The sequence below is a fragment of the Anoplopoma fimbria genome, chromosome 7 (genome assembly GCF_027596085.1).
Source record: "Anoplopoma fimbria isolate UVic2021 breed Golden Eagle Sablefish chromosome 7, Afim_UVic_2022, whole genome shotgun sequence".
Taxonomy (NCBI): domain Eukaryota; kingdom Metazoa; phylum Chordata; class Actinopteri; order Perciformes; family Anoplopomatidae; genus Anoplopoma; species Anoplopoma fimbria.
Window position 1 is genome coordinate 7276540 of NC_072455.1, and position 19656 is coordinate 7296195.

Consider the following 19656-nt stretch of genomic DNA (forward strand, 5'->3'; position numbering starts at 1 on the left):
CCTATAGATGAAAAAATAAAAATAAAAGAAACAAAATAAAAGGATATAGTTGATGATTATAAATATTTTAGTTCATTAGCTAAGGTCCTAAGGAGGTCCTAAGGACCATAGCTAATTATAATCGTGAAAACCTTGAAACCTTGGTGTTTCCTCGGACAAATTTGGGATATAATATCCAAATTTCATATTGTGACATCCCTATTGTGCCTGACAAGTTGGAGGAGATTCTGTAGGAAAACGAACCAAAAAGACCAAGCAGGGGAATGCACAGCAACTGGATGCTTTCCTTACAGCCATTCCCAGAGATGACACCACGCTCGGATATAAGAGAAATGATTACCCCCGTTTTCCAGCAGCAACGGCACAAATGGCACGTTAATTCCAATGTGCTCCATGCACCAGCAGGGACAGTGAGCGTCTGCTCAGCTCCGCGTCTCACATTTTGAATGGCTTTTACATTTACATTTCATTCCATAAATGTTATGGAATATAATTTATATTACACTACTGAAAAGTTTTACGGGTACTGAAAAACTAATTCCTCTCATTGAGTAGAGATTTTGATAGCAAAAAGGTTTGATTAAAGCTTGTTTCATTTAAATTCTACAATTTAATTTGTACTCATTCATGATATAAATAAGCGGTTGCGTGCCCTAAAGACACATATTATAATGAAGATTCTATGTTTCTGAAAGTTGTGTAGTGTGAACTCAGCTTAAGGAGGAAAAAACAACTTTCTCACTCAATTGCAATGATGTGTGATGAAACCTTTCGAAGATGATGAATTTGTATATATAAAACCTCCCTGCAGCAAAAGAAAATGTTGCATGTGTCCTTAGGAGAAGCATAATTTCACCAAGTGTTTTTTTAATACATTTCATATGAAGTTAAAAAAAAAGATGGTCTTCTAGGGGGAAAAAAAACAGGTATTTATGAGTTTAAACACGTTCAACCACCTTACCATTACAATGACAATCTGATAGACAGCTGAAGATGTCTAAGCCTCTAGCCTCCTGTACTTCATTACCCCCTTTCACACATTGATCCACTACACTTCCATAAAGAAAATCAGCCATTACACCTGCTTTGCTGAACCAAACAACGGCGGCATAATGCCTCCCCAGTGTGTACTTTCAGTTAGCACACCAACAGCGTCGGCGTCTAGTGTGACATAGAAAAAACGCGTTCAGAGTTTTTTTTAAAGCCATTTCTATTTGCGTTTGCCTTTAAAACAGCGGGCCTGGAGATATAAGGTGCTGGTTCAGGGTATTTAGCATACTTGTTTCGTCTGTAATTATTTCATTATGCAGATAAATTGACTGTGGTAGCACACTGTTACTGGTGCCTTAAGACACTGACTTGCAACTTTCCAAAATGTTCTGTCTTTCCTGTCTACCAACAGCAGATGAGATGAGTAGGCCTATGACAAACAACTGAACAACTGGTTGCATACTCGAAACACACTAGATACATCTACACACGATTCACCTTCTGGACTTGTTCGACCACAAATACCCTCGGTCCAATTGAGGCAGGAAAGTTCTGAAGATGTGGAAACATGAACATACAGCCTCCTGCCAATGAGCAGCAGGTAGGCTCCTCAAAAGTGCTGTTCTTCTCGATGGCAGTCTCTCTGCTCTAAGGGTTAACCATTAGCAAGCAGCTCCCCTATCAACACTCACTTTCAACCCCTTTCACAAACCTCACTGCTGGATGGGAGAAGGATCCCCATTATTAGTCTACTATTCGAACATTGGCCCTGTTACTGCTCCCTGTCACTGCATACCTGCCATAAAGCTGTGCATGTCTTGTTTGAACTTGTGTGGACGTGTCTATGAAGACAGTTTTCATGGGATCATTAAAAAGATGAATTTAGTCACACAAATCCCACATAAAACAAATCAGTCTGATAACTTGGCTCATGTTCTGATGTCCTGCAAAGAGACAGACAGCTTTAAACAGACTAGAGGGACAACCACTAAGGGGGAGGGAGAAAACAGGGAGCAGCCGTTTCAGAAAGCACAGGAGCAAGAACACATGCCTGCATATGTTCACCAGTGATGCGTGAAGGCCGTTATAATGAACGAGTACGTGGGGTCATTAAAATGAGCATCTCGGAATTACAGCAGATGGGTTGCCGGAGGGGTAAATACTACATCATTAATGAGGAAAACAATGACATACAAGATTTGTTAAAAACAATCAGTGTGTACTCTGAAGTGAACCTTGTGGGTGTGTGAAGTGTCACTAGAATCCAGACAGCCCAATGAGGGTTAAGCAGATCCAGTCCTGGTTGAGCGGAGTGCAACAGTATGTCGGGCCGCTGCAATCACTGTAGTCCCGCAATGGGTCCAGCCTATGGGCAATATATGGATATTATATCGACATTGTGATATGGTACTAGAAATCATCTTAGATTTTGGATGTGGTAGATCCTAATATGGAAGTGTTGTTTTTCACTGGTTTTAAGCTGCATTACAGTTAAGTAATTTTGTGAACTAACCAGACTCTATAGCTGTTCTGTTATTTGCCTTAAGCCACTCTGTCATTATTTCCACATTACTGATGATCGTATGATCAATATCTCATTCTGCTCTAAGCAGCTTATTTTACATCATTAAAATGACTATTGCCCCCCCAACAGCTTCTATCAAAACAAATGTTTAAAGAAAAACCCTTTTCTGACATATGTATATTTATTTCCTAATCTATTGAATTGCTTGTTTTTATGCAAACAACCATGAGAGATGACAGTAACAAAGGTAAAGGATAGCATTTTGAGTTTTTGACCTTTTTGGTCCTATTGTTCAAATCTCTGTTGATTTTATTTTCTTATTAGTAAGTTGGCTATCAAGCATGTAAAACATCTCAGCTGTCTAAAAAAGCATTATGTCAAGCCCTGCAGAGGCTAAAATGAAACCATAAACATAATTTCATCCATGACTACATATCATAGTACGAATCGTTTAGTGATGCGTTTTAGTGACCTGACAACAATGTTTACAGATCAATCTGTCCTGAACAGCTTTCTAGAAAACCTTGTTTTTTAGAGTAGAAAAATCCTGCTTAGTGTGGACAAAACTGAGAGAAGTGTGTGCATAGAAATGCTCTTACTTTGCGCACAAGTATGCATGCAAATTTACTGTCTGGTTCATGAAACATGCATACCAGCTAATTCTGTAATTACCAACATGCATTAGTGAATCAAAATATTTCTAAATTGACAGGAACGTGCCCACTATTTGCATAAGCATACTGCCATTCCTCTTTTTCACTATCTAAGGAAATACGTGTGCCTGGAGGTGAATCATTGATAACGGTGAAGTTGTTGTAAAAGAGAGGAATGGCCCCTAAAGCAAAATAACAAAAAAATGTCATGACTAAAGAAAGAAATATAAACAATAGAGTCCGAGGGGGAAACCAGAATAGGTAGACACGTTTCTTCAAGAGAGAAGACGGTTAAAAATAAAAGGAGGCTTGGGCTGCAATTACAGTCTCAGTCAAAATTGTAAGCTAGGACTGGGACACTCAGTTTTTGTAGTTGAATGCTTTATTTAAGACATAACGGTCTCCATTTCCACGGCTATCCTGACGACACCCAGCTCTACCTAATCCATCATCCCCACCACCCACTCCACCATCAACAACTGCCTCACAGATATAAAGACCTGGATGCAAGCCAACTTTTTCAAACTCAACAGCGACAAATCTGAAATCCTCATCATCGGCCCCAAATCAGGGGACAGGGCCTTCTCCACTGCTGCCCCCTCCCTATGGAACTCACTTACCCAGCACCTCAGACACTCCTCTTCACTCGCTACTTTCAAAACTGCACTTAAAACTCATCTATTTAAATCTGTTTTCAACCTGTGATGCTAGTTATCTATGTCTTTTTTCTTGTTGTTGTTTTTATTTATTTCTGTTATGTCATCTCTGGGCCTTCTTTACATTGTTATTTATTTTATTGTTCCTGTCTTTACCATGTAAAGTGCTTTTGAGTCATTTTAAAGCACTATTAAAAATAAAATGTATTATTATTATTAATAATAGGTTTAGCACAGATCAAGAATTAATCAAAAATAATCACTGTTTGTGAATGAGGCCCCTTGTGTTTTCAAATGTGTCCTCTTTAGTGTAGAAATGGTCATAATTTTAACTGGAAATCAGAAAAGCGGGTTCATTGTCACAGGGGGGCCTTTGTCAAGGACAGGGATGTGGGGGACCATCACAGCTGGGTTTGACATGAGCAGGCTTTTTCAGGATTCAGAAATCCAGGTTAACAGAGTAAACAAGCCTAACGATAGACTAGTCCGTGCATCCTGGCTTGATACCCTTCATGTTGGCCAAGGTCACACATGTACTGATTCTGAAATTGAAAAGACGTGTTCCTCACACTTTACAACCAGCTACCAATGGAAGTTTAAGAGCAAGCAAAGTGTATAATATGGAGTGACTGCTAAATTCTGGGATATATACATTGATCATGGCTATGGTTATACATGAATAGTGGTTATACCTTGGTCGCAGTTATACCTTGGTCGTGGTTATACCTTGGTCGTGGTTATACATGGATCGTGGTTATACCTGTGCGTGGACCTACCTGACAACCACTGTTACTACTACTAGTTTTAGTCACTTTTCTGCCAGTAGTAGTCATCATTTTTCTATTATCATTCTGCTATTATTGGTGCTGCTACTGCCATTACAACTCTTATTATTTGTATCATTTCTGTCATATAGATTAACTATGTTGTCATTTTGCATGTTTTACAAATGACATCTATTACACCTCTGTCCATACTGGGAGAGGGGTCCCTCCTCTATTGCTCTCTCTGGGGTTTTTCCCTATTGTTTCCCTGTTAAAGGGGTTGTTTTGGGGAGAGTTTCTCCTTTTCAGACGAGAAGGTCTTGGGACAGAGGATGTCGTATACTGTACAGATTGTAAAGCTCACTAAAGCAAATTTGTGATGTTGGACTATATGATACGATACAATACAAAAAGGGTACAGAACTAAAGGGAACTGAACTTATCTGATAAGTGACCAGGATTAAACAAGCCTGGCTGTTAGCCTGGTTGAGAGTAGGCTAGCTGCACACAATAAATCTGATAACTTATGTGCAACTGCTTTCATGAAACAGAGTGACAACTTAATTAAGTCAGGATAACTAGAAAATCCTGCCTTAATCGGCTCTACTTTACTCACAACCCACACTTCCTTTCTCTCCTTGTGTTCCCATTCTTCAGTTCCATCACATCCATGCATGGAAATCTCAGTCTCTCCCACGTACGAGTAACTGTAAGCCTGCATTCTTCATCACTGCCCTGCCTCCAACCACCTCGCACAGATAGCGTCCTTAACTTTTTCTTGAACAATTCATGAGACCAAGTGAAAACCTTGACAACATACTTGGAACTCAAGGGGAAATACAATATCAATGCCCCCCCCCCAACAGCCCTATTTTTTTTTCTTAAAGCTAGGGTGGGCGAAAACAGCCGTTGAGATTCCGTCGCGTGCTCTCTGGCCTCTCCCTGCCACGCTACCTGCTGTAGCTCCTCCCACCGAACGTCAGTTATGCGCGTTCATGTGAATTCAGTTACATTGATAGGAAGACGAAACACGCAGGGACGCACCAACGTCGTTGCCAAGGTGACCGGACAGTCCCACAGCCAATAAGAACGGAGAATCGGAGCCTCGCTCTGATTGGTCAAAGTGTACATGAGCGGTGGCAATTTTTGGGTGCGGCCCACAGAGGCAGGGGAGAGCAAAGTTATGAGCAGATATTCTCAGAGCACTTCACCTACATATAGCTGACTGGCTATTAGGACAGTTTTGCCAAATATTACAGTAAAGAAATTAATTAATTAATACCCACCCTAGCTTTAATAGTGTTGAACAAAGACGGTTTATAAAAGATACTGTCCTTTGTACATTTTGCTCTCTTCGCTTCGCAACAAATACCACATTATCCACGTTGAATTAACCTGGTAGTCGATCGGTATCAAGGCTGTTGTTGTTGTTGTATCACGTGGTGAGGGGGTGACGAATCAGGAAAGGACACGTCGCAACTGCTAAGACCCAATCAAATAGCGAACGCGGGTGCCTACGTCATCGTTTCCGGACTGCTTCGTTTTCTGTCATCCACACTTTTAGGAAAACGCGGCGTTTTCAAACTTATCTGTTCTCTGGAGCGTTTTCGGACTCCTCCATTTTCGGTGCCCTAAAACGCTGTATAGTGTGGACGCTCGGTGCAAATGAAGCAAAAGATATTCGGATTCATTTGAAAACGGGTTAGTGTGGATGTGGCCCAAGTCATCCCCTATCAGTTTCTGTACAATGGGAACATTTGCAAAGCCTAACCCTTTAGCCTGTTGAACAAGGCTCAGAAGTTTAACACTGTTTACGTGGTGTTACATAATACAGCTTTAGGCCAGTAATGGCCTGGTGCATAGCCCTTGCTGGTTTGAGAATGGTCCAAACTGAAAACTTGCAAAACCTGCTTGTGCAACTGAGCTGCCCGCTTACTGTTTGGATGGCAGACAGACTGGAGACATTTTTAAAAGCCTACAGGCAACTGCGACAAAACTGATGGCGTATCAATCTCAAAGGCCAGGACCGTAAGCCTCTCTTGTTCCGGGTGTCATCATACGGGCTGTGGAAGAGTGTGTGGGCCAGGTTGCAGGGAGATTAGAGGAAGTGATGTAACTGTAAGCTGTCGTTCCTGACACAGGAGTCTCATAAAGGGTGAAACAAACTCAGTGCAGCAAGCAAAGCACACTTTTGAAAAAGAAAGCAAGTGTGCTCCCAAACACCCACAGAGGAAAAGAGAATGCTGACGTTGCCGTTTGGCTCTTGTGCTGTGTTCAAGGGCCCATCTGGGCCTCATGTCTGGGATCAATTACAGGATACAACAGACTTAACTAATGATCTGAGCGAGAGAAACAGGGACTCAGAAAACATGCTGATAATAGGACCTCCACAGCTGAATGGAGCTACTCCTCATATTTACTCCACCCACCTTTGTTCTTCATTCCAGCCTCCAGTAGCTTCCTAATAGTGGTCACTAATCTGCCAGGGGAGCACACTCAAAACAAAAAACTGTAGATAAACAACAGCTGAGGCTTACACAATCAATCCCAGAGACCAAACTGACAGGCAAATGTAGCCATTGAAGTTAGAAGGAATCAACAGAAATTCACTTTCACCATTCTTGGTCCGTCAAATGAAAGCCAGGCATTAAAAAGAAGTGAAGACACCATAGATGCGAATGAGCACCCTAACTTTTCCTACATCATAGCCATCATGGCACTGTCGCCTATCATGTACTTAAAGATTGACATTACCACATACATATATGCGGTTTAATCGGAAATGTACACCATGCTGGTCATCACAACTCAACTTAGAAAAAGTCAACTCAAATAGGAGGGCTGTTGGTAACCTTTTGAATAAAACAAAGTATACATTTAGGAAAGGAAGGGGGGTTTCAAGCTACAAGGATGTGGCGGTCAGCCTACATGGTTACCAGCCAATAATCATTCTTTACTTTCCACAGTTTGGAAGCAACAAACATTTCTTGAAAATGTATTATCTTAGTTGGCAGGCAATAATGGGGCTTTAAATGATTTAAGACACTGGAGAATATATATATATATATATATATATATATATATATATATATATACACACGTTATTAATGTGAATAGTATTGTTTGTAACATGTAACGGTTTCTTACCTGGGTCAAGTCCTGATCCGTCAATAGATGCAGCTCTCGTGGTTTGAAGCAGTTCTGACATTTACTTTTGTTGAAGAAGTTCGCCTGGAATTTCCTACAGGGGTTTTCTTTCGCGGCAGACATTATATTTCCCTAACTTTTCAGATTTAGATTTGGATCAGTAACAGTAGAGTAACGTTAACTGCTATGTTCTTGAGCGTCCCCTTCTATTCCAACTTTGAAAGAGCTCCAGCACGTTGATGCATTTTCAAGTGCATAGACCAAACAGAGGATTGAATTGTTCGGGAACAAGGTTCAAATCAAACGCTTCTTTTGTCTGTTTAGTTGTATCCAATTGTTGCTTTCCAATAAATAATGAGCTGCCATCAAGTCAGCCTTCTCATCACCCAGTCATAGAACACTGCGTTTTTAAGTCCATGGCCTGCAACCACAACGCGGAGTGTCGAGAAAGGTGGCTAATATCCTGTTAGCTTGCCAGTGTTTTTTTTTTTTTCAAATCAATAACGTGATGGCGTACGCCACAAACACAACATTTGCACACAGTTATCGCCTTTGAGCTCCATTAAATAACAGGAGACTCCTATGTGAAGGAAATCCAGCCCCAAAGAAAGCTTGCAGCCAGACAGCAGGCTACTCTCCCAGTCGCAGCAGTCAGCCCATGCGAAGTTCGTCCAGCGCTATGGTTAGCCCAGTTAGCTAACTCGCAGGTAGGCTAGCTAATGAAATCTTCTACAAGGCTGGCGTCTTTAACGTGACTTTAAAAAAAGAGACAGTCCGAAAGTGCATACGTTTCCAGTGCTTTCCTACCCGATAGAGACGCTGCTTGCATGGAAAGCACCTCTCGGCCAGTCACAGAGGGCAAAATGTGTATTTGGGGGTTGGTTCCATAACTAGCCTGGTTAGCAGCAATAGGTTTATTTTCTTCTTTCCCAGCGGAAAGAAGGGGGAGCAGAGAGAGCCCACACAAACTCCTGGAATTCTACGGAGTCTCGCGATGACTGCTCACTGTCGCCGCCCACAGCGAGAGCAAAGTAAGTTCATAACTACATATTTATGTAGGTTGTGACATGTTTAGTGCGCCACAGCTGGTTAAGGAGGTATTAATGCTGACTATTTTATATGTTGTCAATAAAATTTTAACTATGACAATGCCAACAATATCACATATTTTGTATGTAAAATCTTAATCTGCCTTTCTATAGCAGATACATGATGTAGAGTAAAAAGTGCAATGTTGACCAGCCGCTGGTATTTTGGTGTTTTTCAACTTATCTGTGGTTGAGTCATCGTGACAAAGCTGGAAACAACTACTGTAGCAGGCACTACCAATGTAAGATGTACTAGTATTTTGCCAGGTGTTGAAATCTGTCTGTCTGTCTGTCTGTCTATCTGTTGGTCTGTCTGTGTGTGTGTGTGTGTGTGTGTGTGTGTGTGTGTGTGTGTGTCTGTCTGTCTGTCTGTCTGTCTGTCACCACAATAGTGCCACAATAGCGCCACAACTGTGACAGATAGTCAAAAAACCTACAGGTGCAAAGTTGAAATAAAATTGAAGGTTGAGTTAGAAGATGGATGGTCCAAGCATGGGTGCTGGAAGTAGGGGTTGGAGCTGGGGAAGGGGGCATTGCATAGTCCCTTATGTACAGTATTTAGTTATTCTAGAATTGCCCAATCAGTTAGAACAGTCTATGGCAGACCTAAATTATTAATCTCACCTAGGAAAGAGCTTTAATCAAGTGATTTCTGCGTTCAATCTTTATTGCTAAGAGAGTGATTTATGAGTTGGAAAACATTACTTACTAAACAGCAGCATAAAACTTGCCCCTAAACACAACTGAGACTCTCACTTTTCATCCATCCCTTCAGGCTAGCAACAAGGGGACATGCCTTGGATACCACATATGTGTATATTAATGGCTAACTGAAGCAGAGGCTATTATAAGCATCAGGTTCCAGTGGACAGACGAGGGACAGACAGACAGAGGAACAGAGCTGTGTGAATGGACGAGGGACGTAGAGGGAGAAGGGCCTCTACCTAACTAAATCCGGGGGAAAACGAGCCTGTCCTGCAGAAGGATTAGCTCCCTCTCTGTGCTGTAAGTGAACCAAGAATAACACAGATTACAGGCGTGCGTGTCTGTGTGTGCATCTGTTGTGTGTTTGATATATATGTACACTCATTGTGCAAGCTTACTAACACACTAGGATCAATCTTGTCTCAGCCCAAATGTGGGGCTGAGCTGGGAACTGGGTCTGAGGAGTACTCATAAATACAAGTTTAATGTTGTTTAGGGCTTTATTTGAATGTATTGGACCCAGTAAAGCAGGGCAAGTAAGGTCATCAATCGCTAATAAATGTGAGCCTCCTCAGTTGCACCCCTAGGGGTATCCTATGACAATATCCTGGAGGTGACATAGTGCAGGCAATCTGTGGTGGCAACATGACCAGAATATATTTAGCTGTTCTCCTCAAACTCATTTTACATGGTACGTGTGTTCACAAGGCCACCAAATGCAAATTCTTCCCTGAAGGGGCTGCACACATTTTGCGCAGGAAGCAACAGTGTGAAACAGTCAATGTAAATACATGTACACATACTGTACAGATATTATATATTGGTCTGCAAGTATCTTTACGTTGGGCAGTACTAATGACTCTGGGCTATGTAGTAATTTACATTTATCTGGCTTTAGCATGTTGTCCACTTTAGTAATAGTTGGTCAAATGCTTATCCACTTTCTTGCCAAGAGTAACTGTAGAAAAGAAGATCAATACCACTCTTAATTTTCATATCTAACTCTAGCCAGAATAGCAAATACTCGTATTTCCCAAAATGTCAGCTACTTTAAATACTATTTCAGTAGTTATAGGTTGAAAGTTTACCTGTATTATACATAGACTTCTCCAAGTGTGGACAGGAAGGGACACACAATATACAGATTGTATCGTATTGTTTAGCCTGAGGTTTACTCCTTTGCTATTTCTGAATCAGATTTAAGAAGGTTACTGTCTCACACATGATTGCTTCTGACAGATCATTAGAAACAGTTAGTGTTTTCCCCAAGTACACTGATAAGCTGAGTCCTGATACATAAAGCCCATCATCCATTATTGGTTATCACAATTGAATCAATACCACATGCAAAAGAGAAGTTATAGATATAGAAACACATTCATAGGATGGATTTTTAGCTTTCAGATGTGTTCTGTATGTACCTTTTTTGTTATTGGCACTGTATTAGTTTACACCACAAACAAGCTCACCTTAGGAGACCAGAAACCCGATCCCAGCTGCACTATCACCACAAATTCATCACTTCTGATGCAGGTCAGTAAGTGTAGAGCTGTTGCCTGCACTGATTCTGACCCTTCTCCTCTACAGAACATGGCCGTGCCCTCTGTGATGGTGTTGCCCCTGCTGATTGTCGTGGCAGCGGGGTTATACTACATCTACAATGAAGTCATGCAGTTTATGTCCATGTCCTTAGTGCGAAACAAAGTGGTGGTGATCACTGATGCCGTGTCCGGAGTGGGAACTGGTAAATTATACCACTCGTGTTTTGTAATATTTCACCTTACTTTTTTGCCATGGAGATTTAGTTTTCACCCTGTCTGTCAGCAGGATATCTCAGAGGCAAATGCCATGGAATTTCACTATTCTTGTGATCCCTCTGGGGCTAGGTGCCAATTGACTTGTGGTGATTCAGTTCTTAGATTTGTGTAATTTGATGATTATTGTATTTTATCCATGACCAAAAATAATGGCTACTGACTCAATTTACCATATGCTGCTTTGAACTGCATGTTTGTGGCAATAGCTTCATATGTGCAGACATGAGCAGTATACTGCATATCTTTTTACAACTTTATTTAGATGTTTTCCATTACAAGAATACAGAAATCACAAAATTGATAGAGACTGACCTAAAAAAGGATATTTTTGGGCAACATTAGGATATATCTTGGCAAATTTGTCATTGGAGTAATGTTACCAATGTAATATTGTCGAGAAAGAGGAGGAGTGTATATGTGAAATGAAATTATTCCAAACTTATTGTGGAATAGTTTCTTTAATATCCATTTCCCAGGCAGTTTTGTTTTTTTATCAGTTGTATAAGGAATCCTGTTTGGAATTATGATATATAGTTTTGAGATTGCATCCTCATAAGGGCTAACATTGAGAACTAAATTAGGTATTTTGGGATAGCATGAATAATATTCAGAGAAGATATCTAAAGTAATGAGACTTTGTGAACGTCCTGAGAGATGTGTATGGTGCAAAGATATCATCATTTATAAGGTAATCAAAGAAAACCAGACCACTTCTGCGCCAGACTGTAAAAGCAAGGTCTAGTTGAGATGGTGAATCAATGGCTAAACATTATTGGAAAAAATCTATTGAGTCCGAAATGTTTTCTAAATTCGCCACATATTTTACGTGACTTTTGTAAACTAAATTTGAGTTTAAAATTTGGGTTTTGATGCTAGAGGAAGGCTGTCAAAAATGAAATTGGTGAAATTGTAAGAGTGGACTTAAACTTCATGTTTGCCCTTTCTTTATCTGCCCATGTAGTGATCCAGGAGGTATGTTTGGCAATTATAGCTCCCCAATATTAAAATCAAAAAATGAGGTAGACCAGTCCACCTTTTGATTTAGCTACCTCCAAGTTTGACTTCTTCTTCATAATAAAAATAAAAATAACTTTTTACAAAGCAAAGCAAAAGAAAATAACAACAGAAAGCCAAACAGTAAGGCTTAATAAAAGCAGGACAAACTAAGGTAAAATAAATATACGTTACAATAGATGAAACAATAAGAACAAATACATTTAATAAAATAAAATAAAATTAACTAAGTGCTGCACGTTGGTGTGGCGGATAGCACTGTCGCCTCACAGCAAGAGGGGCATGTTCTCCCTGTGTCAGCGTAAGTTCTTTCCGGGTTCTCCGGCTTCCTCCCACACTCCAAAGACATGCAGCTTAGGTTAATTGAAGACATTTAATTGCCCGTAGGTGTGGATGTGAGCGTGAATGGTTGTCTGTCTATATATGTCAGACCTGTGATAGTCTGGTGACCTGTCCAGGTGAACCCTGCCTTCACCCAATGACAGCTAGGATTGGCTCCAGCACCCCCGCAACCTTTAACAGGATAAGCGGTTACGGAGAATGAATGAATGAATGAAAAATGTAATAATATCCCTACTGGCGTGTGGGGGAGGTCATTTGTTGACGTCCTTGTTAAAACATTTTAAAACTGCGTAGACATCCCTTGTGAGGCATCACCTGCATTTGACTCATTCTTTATAAATTAAGAGAAATTAAGGTGATTTGTTTGAGCAAAGATTGATTTTAAAATAGGACTATGGGTATCACTTTAAACAAATATAGGAACGTAGGCAGTATTGTCAGTGGAATCAATTTTCTATCTATGCAAAAAAAAATGTGTAAAAGTGTAAAAACAACAATTTGAGGCTTTTACATGGCATTATTTCTTGGATGGAAGCAGGGATTTTCTAGAGTCTTGGATGGTTGCCTAGCAATGCCTTATAGTTATGTGCCATATACTTCCTACTCTGAAGTGGTCATTGTGACAACAAGTCTCCAGGAAGTCACTGCTGTCGCCCAAGAAATAGTCTGACACATAACCCTACATGTTTTTAGTCTATATGTTAAGCTAAGATAGTCAGCAGCTGGCAGTAGCTTCATATTTAGCACACAGACATGACAGTGGTATCAATCTTCTTATCTAGCTCTTAAAGTAAAAAAACTATTCCTTTAAATGAAATTAGTTCTTTTACTTTCTGTTCAGAGTGCGCCCATCTCTTCCATAAGGGCGGTGCCAGGCTGATCCTGTGTGGGACTAGCTGGGATAAGCTGGAGTCTCTGTATAACTCTCTGACTGATGATACTGACCCCAGAGAGGTGAGGAAAGGAATTCAGTAAAAATGGAACATGCTGGTATTCATTTTGGTTTTATAACATCGTTAGTATGGCAGAATGAACAGTAAACCCTTCAAAACTGAATCCATTACTCTTTTTTGTACTGAGTCATCTTTTTGGAAAACTACCCAGCAGAGAAACAAATCTTCCACCACGGCTGCTCCAGTAAACACTACTATCTCTTGTCTATATTAGTATTCACTAGACACTTTGGAAGAACAGTGACAAGTCATTTTCATCTCGTAAATATCCCTGAGGTAGCATTTAAGAATTAACAGGACACTGACATGACATGTCTGGTTCATGGTTTTAGGCAAGAATAGTCCTGTCCTGTTTTTATTATAATCCTCTGCTCTGTCGCCACCTCCCACCCCACTGCTTCCTCCTTTTGTCAACACAATAGCAGGATATCCTGTCTGACAGCACACTGTCTTCTATACACAGGACAGAGCAGATGTGTCTATTTGGGAAAAAGCACATACACAGATAACAATATAATCTAATTGCAAACAAATAAACTCTCGGCCATTGATGTTTTAGCTGTTGATAACACAAATTAAATCCATTTCTGGTAACTGTTGAGATTGTTTTCCTGTGGAGGATCATTGACTGGAGGACATTTTTATTTTCTATGAAGATATTTTGATATTACAAATGCATATTTGTTTTGTTATTAACAAAACAGTTAAACCAGCCATTTCAGAGATATATGTTTGATAAATCACATCTTGGTTTTATGGATGTGTTATTGAAAACATAAGCACCTGTTAAATACTTTATAACCCACTATGTCATTATTTTAATTTCCTCCCATCAGTTAACCAAACAGAAGGTACTAGCTTTTCATATTAGATTTTAACGAACATTCGGCTCCCTCATGTGGCTTAAACGTGTACTGCAGATAGAAATGTTAGATACAAGAATAAGATATTCAGGATTTTTTTCAGCAACCAAAATAAAATCTCCTGCAACCCACAGGCTGGTCTTGACCGAGTTTTGGGGAATTACTGCCCTAGGCCACCATGGCGCCAAGATTCAAGAAACCTGCCTCATTAGCACACGAGAGCTTGGTATTTTAAATAAAAATAAACTTTGTGTCCTTTATTGGCAAGAACAAATTACATTGACTGGTTTACATGATAAAGCTTTATATCATTCTGGGATAAAATATAGTGACTTCAACACTAAAGTCAGAATTTGAAGGTGTCAAACTTTTAACAACATCGAATATGCTGACAATACAGACAAAACCATTTTAATGTGGACACAAACATATTTATCAATGATATGAGATTATTAATTTGTTGTTGTTGTTGTTGTTGTTGTTGTTGTTGTTGTTTTTAAAGGGGTAGTTTGACATGGGAAAAAATTATTCAAGCTAGATGGAACATCTTATCGATATTCTCATCTATTTCTCAATGTAGAACTATTCCTTTAAAATTGAATTATTTTGTATTTAGTAATGAAAAATGTATGTCATAAACACATGAACATATCTTGATATATCCTGAAAGCAATCCTATCATTACAGCAGAAATTACTTCCCCCATCCCGCCCTCCAACTAAAAATGTCTTGTGTCTCTCTAGACGTTTGCCCCAAAGCTGCTGATACTGGACTTCAGCGACATGGACAGCATGGAGGATGTGGTGGCTGAGGTGGTGGAGTGTTATGGCTGTGTGGATGTGTTGATCTGTAACAGCAGCATGAAGCTGAAGGCCCCGGTGCAAACTGTCTCCCTAGAACTGGACAGAAACCTCATGGAAATTAATTACTTCGGCCCCAGCACTCTGGCCAAAGGTGGGCTTGACATTCCTGAGAAAATTGTCGCCAAATAAGTTCCCACTACTATTTCTAACTCTAAATGCTAATATGTATAAATAATTTGTCAGGTGTTCTTCCAACAATGATCTCAAGAAGATCAGGGCACATTGTGCTGGTCAACAGCATCCAGGGAAGACTGGCTATCCCATTCAGAAGTTCATGTGAGTTGCCAACAAAAGTCTATGAGCTGTTCTCAATTTAAAGGGTTTGTTCAACGTAATCACAAAAAAGATATTTACACTCTCTCTTCTTATGGTAGCTAGCCCTGAGACGTGGGTAAAGCAGCCCGAACTGTTCTTAAATAGAACTTTTGCAACATTATAGTCTCTGTTCTGTTTTTGTTGAAACTGATTTAGAGAGATGTTAACTGGATGGTCATATTGGAAGATGTAGTTTGTGATGCTGTTGAACTGTATTGTGTTTTACTGACAGGTGTTTTTATTATTTTGTCCACTCAATGCATATCAATTAGGATGGACTAAACAAGAGAAACAAATGGCAATTCGTTTTGTGGTAATTTAGTTTAGTTATAATCCTTTATGAAATCAAACCCTGTTTGCATTCTATTTGTGCTCTTACACATTTACATTTTCCTGTAATTACTCTCTATATAGTTTTCATTGTGAATGGTGGAGTCTAACACTTCCATGTTTAATTTATGGGAGCAAAAAAGCCTATAAGGATTTGAATCCTGTAAATAACAAAATAACTAATTGGGAAATGTAATCACTTCACCAATCTGAATCTGAATTAATGTCTCTACAGACAATCAATATCTATTGTTTTCCATATCATCAGAAGGCCAGAGTGTTCTATGTTTAACCTGTGTTTAACACCAGGTAAAGCTTTAAAAGTTTTAAAATAGTGTTGAACTGTATTGTGTTTTACTGACAGGTGTTTCTATTATTTTGTCCACTCAATGCATATCAATTAGGATGGACTAAACAAGAGAAACAACTCTCTGAACTCAGAGAGATGTGTGCTCACAGTGTGATGCAACAGAAGTATTCCTGTGAGCTGTGACAGGACAGAAAACAATCAAAGTGCGTCTTCTGTAATGTGTGGAATGAGACTTCTTTACAACCGTGTCACACCTCTTGTTGTGTGTGCGTGTGTGTGACAACACCTGTCAGATGCTGCATCTAAGCATGCGGTGCAGGCCTTCTTCGACTGCCTCCGGGCTGAAGTGGAGGAGTATGGGATAGTCGTCAGCACCATCAGTCATACCTTTATCAACGCCTCCAACTCGCCGCCTGTGGACGGGCCCGCCCCTAAATCAAGCACCCTGGCTGCATGTGAGTAAAACAACCGGTATGGAAATGACTGATGGGGTAATAGTAATGAAGGATCATTCCTGAGGTGTTTCACTTTGTAGGAATAGACAGGAGGTGTGGATATACTATCAATTATTTGGAATAACCATTTTTTTGCAGTTTGTAGACAAATGAAAATGTATGTGTTCCCTCACAGTTCTCACCAGCCAGTTGACCCATGGTGTGCACCCGTCAGTCCTGGCCAATGAGATTATGCAAACGGTGAACAGGAAGAGGAAGGAGGTCGTGCTGGCCCACCCCATCCCCAGGGTGGCCCTCTTCTTCCGCTCCCTTCTCCCCTCCTTCCTCTTTGCTGTGCTGGCTGCCGGAGTGAAGGACTCGGTCCTGGATGAGTAGGCGCAGTAGGAGAAAATCTGAAATGGAATCATCAAGAGATATGAAGTAAAGCTAGGATTGTTTGGAAATGGTAGATATGTAATAGTATGTGCTTAGCACAGGTCCGGATCAGTACTTGGCAAAGCTGGCAACTGCCCCTAGGGGCCCCGGACCCTTAGGGGTCCGGCTTAAGGTTCATCAAATGGCAATTAATTTGTGGTAATTTAGTTTAGTTATAATCTTTCAGACTTTTATGAAATCAAACCCTGTTTGCATTCTATTTGTGCTCTTACACGTTTACATTTTCCTGTAGTTACTCTCTATATAGTATTCATTGTGAATGGTGTGTCTAACACTCCCATGTTTAATTTATGGGAGCAAAAAAGCCATAAGGATTTGAATCCTGTAAATAACTAAACAACTAATTGGGAAATGTACTCACTTCACCAATCTGAATCTGAATTAATGTCTCGACTTCAAAAGATAATTAAAATTCAGACAATCATTATCCATTGTTTTCCATATCATCAGAAGGCCAGGATTTGACTGAACGTATAGATCCAGTGTTCTATGTTTAACCTGTGTTTAACACCCATCAGTAAAGCTTTAAAATTATTTCAAGTGTGAATTTCTTTCTCTGTATGTCCTCTAGGTGGCAGCCTCATATAGTTAATGATACTGACTTGTGATGCTGAAGAGATCTCCTCTCACAATGAATTGTTAATTTTGGTCAAAGTGTCACGTATATTATGTTTTTAATTATATTATTCAGCTCTCCTAATTTGATATCAATGACAAACTGATGAAAAGACATGAAATTATGAACTCTTGCTCGTTTAATTGCTCGTGCATTGCATGGGAGGACAAAATTAAAGCGTTCTAGAAATACATTATTTCTTTACAACAAATGCTGTATATGATAGACCTTCTTCAGGCAGCTCTGACATTCACACATTTCTGTCATGTAAATGCGGAGAAAATACAAAGGGGCCTGTCCCCCCCAGTGTATGTGTGTGTGTGTTTGTGTGTGTGCGTGTGTGCTGGGGGGGTCAGGTCCAGCTGGTATGCGAGAGTCTGTCCTCCAGGTCACTCTTCTCTGGGGAGTTCAACATCCTTTGTCTCCCAGACTGGGGGACAGGAATGTATCTGCAATGTTCCCATGAATAAATGCAGCTTTTAGACATTTCCACCTGTCAAACAACAGTGATTTCTTTGGAATACTCAGCTGGACCCTGCAAATTGGCATTTTGATCTGACACATTTACATGTGTCAGACAGCACTGCCTGATCATGTATGTTTCATCACATGTACGGAGGTCAGCCCCACATCTGAATAGATGTTTAACAAGAGTGTCCAGAGAGATTACAGGCATGTTGTATCACATCAGCCATGAAATTGTCAGATTCATCTATGCCTAAAGGTAAATCAAGCAGAAATGCATCGAGGTTTGCAGTAATATCTAAGAACGACCAAAGCCTAATAGTTTTTTTCTCAATCATCTATCTGAGCTCTGTGGTGAGCAATATGTTGATAAAGCCCAAACACAGTGAAGATGACTGTCCTTAAGCTGTATTCATCCTGAAAGCGAGGCATGACTTATATATGAGAATCACCTCACAGGGAGGCATGACTTATATATGAGAATCACCTCACAGGGTGCAAACAGTCTTTCCATGAGTGAGGTGACCACCCTTACCAATTTTTAAAGCTCAGTTTATTGATACTAACGTGACTTATGGAGGTTATGCAGAGGCCACGGTAATGATTCTTTAGGCTTTCACATACAACACCAGTGGGGCGGGCCCTTACGTTAAAATATCCTTTGATAGTGGACATTATTGCTCCAGTAATGTCTGCACAGTTCCATCTGTTGTAGCTGGAGATATTTGTATTTGCTGTGTTCGATCCCCGGCTCTGGCAGTCCGTGTCGATGTGTCCTTGGGCAAGACACTTAACCCCAAATTGCTCCCACAGGCTTTTCCTGCGGTGTATGTATGTGTATGAATGTTTGTTAGAGTCCTGTTGGGCACTTCAGGTGGGCTACTATGCTAGGTGGCACCTAGGTGGCACTTAGCATAGTAGCCTGCCCTCAGTGTATGAATGAGTGCTCGGAAGACTAGAAAAGCACAGTACAGTACAGTCCATTTACCATTTACCAAAAAATTACATCAAACATAATTCCACTCAAAAATGCTATATACAAATGTGAATCATTTTCTCTTTGTTGTGTATTTTTTTGTCCTAAGTATTCATTCAGGTAAAATTATATTTTAAAATGACACTTTCTTTAAGAAGCAAACTGTAATAATCATATATTGATGTTTAGGTTAATTTATTCACCATGTTTAGCATCTTGAGAGATCAATGTTGTACTGTTTGCCCTCAACTATATGGTTTTGGTTCACTCTCACCACTCTCAGCAGCCTCATGATAAACCTACTGCACACTACCTTCTCAAGCAAACTGCAGACAGACATAGTTAGTGGCTAGCTGGTGCATGTAGTTGAGCAA

The 19656-nt window shown here is 40.1% G+C and overlaps 2 protein-coding genes across 5 annotated transcripts in view; one reads left to right on the forward strand and one right to left on the reverse strand.

The window, feature by feature from the left end:
* mprip (myosin phosphatase Rho interacting protein) overlaps nucleotides 1–8723 on the reverse strand; it is a 50616-nt gene extending 41893 nt beyond the window's left edge. For 3 of the 4 annotated variants that reach the window (XM_054601287.1, XM_054601285.1, XM_054601286.1), the window contains exon 1: nucleotides 7736–8723. In XM_054601287.1, the coding sequence (XP_054457262.1) occupies nucleotides 7736–7858 (123 nt within the window). In that variant the 5' untranslated portion in view covers nucleotides 7859–8723. The remainder of the gene's footprint in view (nucleotides 1–7735) is intronic. The other variant, XM_054601288.1, reaches the window with a different exon arrangement.
* A 2395-nt stretch (nucleotides 8724–11118) lies between these two features.
* dhrs7cb (dehydrogenase/reductase (SDR family) member 7Cb) lies at nucleotides 11119–17369 on the forward strand. The gene is given in 6 exon segments (XM_054601291.1): nucleotides 11119–11272; nucleotides 13543–13655; nucleotides 15261–15471; nucleotides 15564–15656; nucleotides 16629–16806; nucleotides 16976–17369. Coding segments are annotated over 6 exon segments (939 nt in total). The 3' UTR covers nucleotides 17166–17369.
* Nucleotides 17370–19656: the final 2287 nt, after the last annotated feature.